General features: G+C 38.2%; 1 protein-coding gene across 1 annotated transcript; it reads right to left on the minus strand.

Annotated features, from left to right (window-relative positions):
- Window positions 1-5206: 5206 nt before the first annotated feature.
- On the minus strand, window positions 5207-7235 carry CUNH2orf74 (chromosome unknown C2orf74 homolog). Its single transcript, XM_025045118.1, has 4 exons — window positions 7120-7235; window positions 6786-6887; window positions 6523-6685; window positions 5207-5679 (listed from the first exon to the last, which is right to left on the minus strand). The coding sequence occupies exons 1-4, from the start codon at window positions 7233-7235 to the stop codon at window positions 5509-5511; spliced, it is 552 nt and encodes a 183-aa protein (XP_024900886.1). The 3' UTR covers window positions 5207-5508.
- Window positions 7236-8170: the final 935 nt, after the last annotated feature.

Below are 8170 nucleotides of genomic sequence, written 5' to 3' on the forward strand. Positions count from 1 at the left end.
ACTGTCTCCATAGCAATCTTTCTAACAAAACCATTGTAGAATTGCTCTGCTTTACATTCTTTGATGACTCCCTATATCCATCACCTTAGCAAGACTCCCTCCAGGTCGGACCTGGCCTGCCTTTCCAGCCCCTCCTCATCTTGGGTCATTCCATCACCTGCAATCCACACAGCAGCCAAACTCTGGTGCTCTCCAACACATCTGTGTACTTTGGGGACTCTGCCTGGTGGCTGGTTTCCACTCTTACCTCCTTCACCAAAACTTTGCACTAATAATATTTTTCCTCTACAAGACTTTCCTTGATGTCACCTTCTCAGACAGTCACGTTCCCCCCTGCCAGTACCTGATATCATAGCATTATATCATATCATACATTTTAATAGCTCTAAAATTGGAGGACATCTCTAATTGGCAATTTCTTACAACTGCTCTTGACCGCTATTGAAATCAAGTCCTCCCACAGGGGGCTTATTTTTGCTTTTCCCAGTCACCTGAGGTAGTACTGTGGCAGGCAACCTCTAAGATGACCCTCAATGACTGTTGCCCCTTGATGTTCATGTCCTTGTATATCCCCTCCCCTTGAGCATGGGCTGGAACTAGTGACTCGCTTCCAATGAACGGAATACAGTAAAAGTGACAGGATGTCAATTCCAAAATTAGGTTAGCAAAGGACCACCCATCTTCCTGCTCATTCTTTCTCTCTCTCTTAAAACTCACTCTAGAGGAAGCAAGCAAATTTATACATTAGTGACATTTTGAAAATATAAATTCCATACAGTTCGATTGCTAGTTCAAAAAGCACATATACTTTTAATTTTGACAAAAACTGTCCAATTATCTTCCAGAAAGATTTCCAGCATATATCTATGCTTTTCCCCCACTCCTCTATCCTTTTACTAGTATCATCTATCATTCTAATATTTGACAATTTGATGGATAAAAAAAATCATTACTGTTTTAATTTGAATTTATGAAGTCAAGATGAGCATTTAAAAATTTTTGGCCACTTACTTTTCTGCCTAGACATATTATCTTTGCTCATTTTAAAACTGAGTAATTTATATTTTTCATATTCCTATTGGTGAAATAATTGCTATGCATATAAATGTCCTTAATAATTTCTTTAATAAATCATCCTTTGTCATAAGTGTTTTTGAAAATAGGCTTTTTCAGCATAATAATCACTGAAATCAATAGTGCTAGAGCCCAGGATACTTGGTCCAGTGGTTGGTGGGAAGTGAGCAAATACATAAGTAAGTTAAGCATAATGGGAGCCAGGTTTCTCACTATTGGCAAAGGGAGTCATGGAGCTGGTAAAGTTAAAACAAACCCTATTAGATCAGAATTGGAAGTATGGATATGAGTTCATGATCTTTTATAAGGATAAATAGCTATAGAAATGGATATTGTGATGGTTTTAAAATAGGCATGCAGTTGCTGTTGGTTTTTTTTTTTTTTTTGGTGTGTGTGTGAGCGGGGGAGGATGATGCTTTTTCCTTCAAAAGATAGGGTATAATCTCCTTGCCCTTGAGTATGGACTGGACTTAGTGACTACTCGACTTCCAAGGCTAGGTCATGAAAAATATACAGCATTCACTTTGTTGTCATTCTCCCTTTTTCTCTCAATGCTTGACCTTGGAACCTAGTCACCAATGTGTGAGGAAGCCTGGGTTATAAGGACAGGCCATGTGTAGGTGTTCTTGTGACAGCTCTTTAGCTGATGGCCAGCAGCAACTGTTACACGTGTCAGTGAACACACCTTTGGATGATTCCAACCCCAGCATCCAAGTCTTCCAGCCTCAAGGACCCAAAAATGATGGAGCAAAGACAAGCTATCCCTAGTGTGCCTAGGTTGAATTTCCAGCCCACATAAACCCAGAATTATTAATTATTTAAGTCATTAAGTTTGAGAGTAATGAGTTATGCAGTATTAGATAATACATATATGTCTGCATATATGTGTATTATGTGTCCATACATACATACATTTCCTACTTCTGTCCACTGAGTCTAGAAACAATGAGAACCCAGGAGCAATGAACACCTAGTGTGCAAGTCTTGGTTTCAGAATACCAAACTCCCCTAAAAGAAATAGCTGATTCCAGGGTGGGACCAGAAAAAGTACAAGATGAGCTTGAAACATCTTGTATAGGAAGTAAGGAAGTGCTCAACAAATACTAGAGATATGTCTAAAGGACACAACTTAAAGGGACCCCACTGGCCATATCTAGGAACATTGGAGCATCTAAATAAATAAATATATCAGTTCATACTGATATATTAAATAAATAAAGAATAAAATTGGGACAACCGGCAAATTTTGAATGAGGTTTGTGGATTAGATGGCAATGGTGGATCAATGTTAATTGATGGTTGACCTGTGGTTAGGTAGGAGAATGTCCCAATTTTTAGGAAATATGTGTGAAGTACTAAGGATGAATGATACAGTGTTTTTGTATCTTATTCTTAAATGCTTACAAAATGTGAATATGTATACATGGAGAGAGAGAATGATAAAATAAATGTATTAACTGTTAGCTGGGGAATCTGAGTGAAGGCACACAGTTTCGTACTATTCTTGTAACTTTTCTGTAAATTTGAAATTATTTTAGTATAAAATATTCTTTTAAAAACAGGACTTCTCAGTTTGTTGCTGGTGTTTGATTTTGTTATTCTTTGCTAAAACAGAAGTTTTTAAAAAATAGTCCAATTTATCAAGCTTTTCCCTCTTGGCTTTTGGGTAATGTGTCCTGCTTGGGGTAGTCATTTGAAGAAAGTCCCTGGGTCAACAGCTAGTTTAAGAGGAAAAGTGGCAAGTTTCATCTCACTTCTGCAAGAGAAACTACAATGGGCTTAGAAAAAGACTTGCATAACTATTCACTGGATCCATAGCTTAGAATATGGAAACAAGTTTTATAGATTAACTGCTTACTGAGTATCTTTAGTTATATTTCTGGCAAACACATCAAAATCAACAGAACTAAAACCCAGACAATCTTATCCCTCACCTCTCTGGACTTTCCTATTTCTGGCAGTCTCTCACATATCCAAACTCAGGGGTTATCTTAGCATCTTCCTCTTGTTCCACCCATATCTAACCAGAAATTGACACTATCTTCAGTCTCATTGTGTTCTATCACCTCCCTATTCCAGATCTTCATGTCTCAAATCTGAATCATCACTTTAGCCATCTCCATTTATCTTCTGGTTGCTACTCTTCAATAACCTAACCATGGAGGAAAGTTCTAATGGATCCCACCCTACCATTAGTGCCTTAAACTGTTTATTATATAGAGTGTTATTTAAAAATATGTAGAAACATAAAACTGTATATCAACTTCTTATCCTTAAAGCTCCCATTCACCTCTAAAACCAAAACAAATTTACAAATCAAACAAAAGTGTAAAACCAATAAAATTCATATTACCATTTAGTGCCAAATGCTGTTCTGCTGTCTGCTGCTCACTCCACAGCTGTGGCACCTATAGCCTTCTGGAGTTCCATGTGCCTGCAGTATCATGGGCACCGATGGCCAATTGTCTGCTGTTTTCTTCTCTTGGAATTTCTATAAAACCTTGTTTAGTAGAGTTATCACTAGGAAATTGGCCTTCACTTTGACATAGATGCATCATATATGTATTAATTCCTCTTCTACTCTTTTCTCCTTGGTTTGTGACAAAGGTACTTGGTTCCATAAATACAGATGCTGATACGAGCAATGAAACCATGACATCATATGGGAACACAGAGCTATAAATGGGCATCTAGATAGGTCTGAGCTTTCTTAGAGTGAAAAATTTAAACATTCATAGCAGCATTATTCACAACAAAAAAAGGTAAGAAGCAACCCAAGCATCCATCAGCAGACGAATGGATAAACAAAATGTGATATATACATACAAATGGAATATTATTCAAGCTTAAAAAGGAAGGATCTTAACACATGGATTAACCTTGAGAATATTATTCTAAGTAAAATACGCCATCACAAAAAGACAAATACTATGATACCACTTATGTAAGTTCCTTAAAACAATCAAATTTGTAGACAGAAAATAGATTGGTGGTTACTCGGGGCAGGGGAGGGTCAGGGTTGGGGTCTGGGGGGAATGAGGAGCTAGTGTTTAATGGATACAGAGTTCTGGTGTTGCAAGATGAAAAGAGTTCTGTGGTTGGATGTGGTGATGGTTGTACAACGTGAACGTACTTAACATTACTGAATCATACACTTAAAAATGGTTAAGATGGTAAATTTTATGTTATGTGTATTTTACCACAATTTAAAAATGTTTAAATATTATCAGGCGAAAGAGCAAAAAATTTAAGTGCTTGTAGAGAACCCATGGGCTCTGAATATTTTTGTAGACCACTGCAGTCCACACTGCTTTAATTTGTTCTCTACCCTATACCTGAAGCCTGGGATCCTAAGAGCGACCTTACTCTGACTCCTCACTACACTTCACAGGTTACTGCTCAACTCTTCTCAATGCCAGCCTGCAACTCCAACTAACCGATGTCCACCAAACTCAACACATATGCTCACCCCTTTGCCTTGGCTTGTGCCTTTCACCATCTGATATACACGCTTCCCTCTGCTTGTTTTATCCAATCCTTTCATTTGGTTAAGTCTCTTCTGCTCATAGTGGGATGGTCACAGACTTTTCCCCATCAACAGGTGTCAATACTCCCCATTTAGCATTAGTTACATATTCTAAATTATTTTATCACTTATTCTGTCAATCACTCCACAAACATTTATTGAGAGTATGCCATACACATGACAATGTGTTAATCCTCTGAATCAAAAGCTATGTTTTCTGCTTTTTATCTGTCTCATAGACCCTTATACATTTCACAAATGTTTACTGCAGCAGTTTGGATGATGATGTACTGGTCTGTACTATCATTCCATATATAGACAGCAAATTTTAAACTACTGAAATCAAGAAGAGTCTAATCTCGGGACTTGCCTAACACAACACGATATTTTGCTGGTAATGGTAGCATTTTGTATCAATCTTAAAAAGCAGTTGTCAGTACAAGGAAAGTTTCAGAACTGAGTTCAGTGAGGATTATGCGCTAGGAGGCCCTAGTCCTAGTTATTGGAGGTTCCCATGATTTGGTCATGAATACCTGTGATCAGAGCATCAAGAGTATGTGCTGTTTCCAAAGTCCCCTTGAATACGATTTACCTAACAGACACCCGCACAAACACAAATAACTTTATTCACATGTTAGACAGTGTTCGAGTAGACTGAGTTTTAAGGACACTTAATACGATCAATTTCTTGAACTCAGATTTGAGTTTTAAAAAAACTATATTCAAGCTCTGGATATTTTACTTACAGAATTTTGCAGGTAGCCCACTTCTCTTTGCACAAAGGTAAAATACTATTTATACTTGCTTAATTCTCCATTATTTTGCTGTTGCAACATGATTTTGTACCCCCAGTCATTTCATTGTTAGTCTAAGGTTACATTTCTTTCGCTCTCAGCCTTTTTTGAGCTTCATTTTCTTTCTTTATGTTCTACAGTATAGCTTCGAGGTGTAGGGTATTCCTTCCCAAGATCCACAACAATTACCTCTCTAGAAAACGTCACTCCTTTTAAAGGTCTTTTGTTATCGACAACTGAAAGAGTTCCAGTGACAGGTATGTGTGGTTTCTGCAAATCATCATCCTGCAAGAGAATGGGACAAACAGAATAAATGATCAATTTATGAATGCAAGCCCTGCTTTTAAAAATATAAGTAAAAAATAAAAAATAAATAAAAATATGTTATATGTACATTGTTAGTGAGAAACAGAAAAAAGTATTTCTAAATGACATAGAAAAGCAGTGATAATCCATCATTTTCATATGTCTATGGTTATAAAAGCATACACTTACATATTGAAATAGCATTTGGTAACATGTATCATTCTTTCTATGTAGCAATCAAACCCAAGAGCCACTTGGACCATCATACTGTCTCTAACTGGGCATAGGTCTTATCTTGGGAGGGCATGTGAATTGTTCTTATTAGGGAGCCCAAACATGGAGCTCAGGAAGGCCCTGGCAATGTTTGTGTGCTGTTGTAGAAGGAGCCTGGAACTAAAGCAGGGACACAGAGTTTGATAGTGAGCTCAGCCATAGTGGAGGAATGACCTTGAACAATTCGTGTCATTTTCTCATTTGTAACATCCGAGGGCTGGATCCCTAGATAATCTCCACGCCCTCCTCCAGCTCCAAGTTTCTAAGATTCTAAGAAAAGCAGCAAAATAAAGGGGAATTATTGAGAAAAACACAAATGTAGGGATGAAGAATAAACAAATGTATAGGCTTCGCATAGGTAAATGGTTTGATAACATGAGCCAATGAGCTAAGAAGAATGGTTTACATGACTGTGGACATTGCACTCCTTCCATTTACAAATCTAAATTACAGGCGAGACCATCCCTTATTATACCTAACCAAGTAATTTAGCTCCTTTTCAATCAAACAAATTCTAAAATGCCCCTTGAGAGTTGAAAAGTGTACCACCTTTTGACTATTTTCTCCAGCATTCTCAGGATCTTGTTTCTCTTTTATTTTGCCCTCCTCTTCATCCTTTGTGTCCTCTCTATTTTCTAAGTGTGTGGCCACCATTTCTTTACTTCGTCTCTGAACAAGAATGCCAGGCCTCATGATTTGCCTAATGACAGTCCTAGAAAATCAATCAGCAGGGATGTTAAAATTCATGCATATTAGCCACCACTATCACACACAAAAATGGCTTTCTACAATGTTCTATGATGCAGACTTACTTTTCTTGGTCTTTTGAATTGTTTGTCTCCACGTTAGCAGCAAAGCAGTCTCTACCTCCACAAGGACCTTTTTCTGTCTCATCATCTTTCTTGCTTTGGGAACTAAAAATGAACAAGCAAAAAATTCAGAAAAAGGAAGAATGGTCTTGATTTTAAAGCTTGGCATGGAACTTCATTTTTAAACAGAAAATTAGCATTTCTAAAACCTTGAAATGAAAAAGTAGATTGCTATAACATTATTATTGACTCTATTTTAAATTGTCTTATATTATTTCTAGATAATTAGCTAGTGTGACCTGAAATCTGATCCCAATTTATCAGCATGGATTTATACCATTTATATAAAAAAACCACCAATAAAAGGAGGATGCAAATGAAGCAAATTAGAAGGATGATGTAGAAAGTGATTGCTGTGGTTTCAAAGCTCATAGAGTTAGCTAGAAGACTCATCCACTCTCACAATCACAGTTTGTCCAATTATTCTTTTCCAGCTCAGTTGGAATGTAGATCTCTTGTTCTTTGTTTCTAGAAACAGAAGAATAAAAGGCTGTTTTCACTGTTGTTCTTTTGACCAGTTTCAGATAAGATGCTCTGCTTGTTTCAGTGGAGTTGACTCACACAGGCTAATTTCTCTCCATAAATGTGGTGGGGGCTGAGGTGGCTAGAGGGGAGACTGAGCTGGGGACACGTGTGATCACTCAGCTCACCTCCCCTCATCCCAAAAACTATCAGAATCCAAAGGAGAGAGGAACTGCAGCAGTTGGAGCTGACCCCAGCTCCCCATTCTTCTCTCCTCAGTGACATCACAGAATTATGGAATCATTGAGTTAGAGGGACTAGAGCACCAGCCCAACCTCATGCATCATCTGGAGTCAGAGGAACTATGAAACTCTGGGCTGCCCTCTATCCGTCCTCTCCTCTGAGAGGGTGGGGCAGAGGCCACTTGGCACCATCTTGGCCACTCTTTGATGAGGATTTTCTTCCTATTTTCCAAACACCATCTTTCCTTCTTTAACCTGAGCTTGATTAACTTACTGCTTCTTTCACAGACCATGAACAATCAGTCTACTTCCTTCTTATAAAAACCTTCTCTGTAGCCCTGAGGCCTATGATCAACTTCCCTCTTAATGGTGTTTTCTAATAGCCCATATCCTTCTAATCCCATAACTCTGGACTTACTTCCTGGACACACAGGAAAACTGGCAGCTCTAGAGGGCATGGCTGAGGAAGCTGTAGCAGAACGAGATGATCAAACTAAAGATGACCCCCGGCCCTCTCTAACTTTAGCCGAGTGAGTGAATGCCCATGACAAGGATGGAGAGGGTAGAGCAAGGATTTTCTGAGAAGGAGGGTCCAAAAGACTATGGCAGCTGCTGTCATCCATG

The sequence above is a fragment of the Pteropus alecto genome, unplaced genomic scaffold (genome assembly GCF_000325575.1).
Source record: "Pteropus alecto unplaced genomic scaffold, ASM32557v1 scaffold131, whole genome shotgun sequence".
NCBI classification, from domain to species: Eukaryota; Metazoa; Chordata; class Mammalia; order Chiroptera; family Pteropodidae; genus Pteropus; species Pteropus alecto.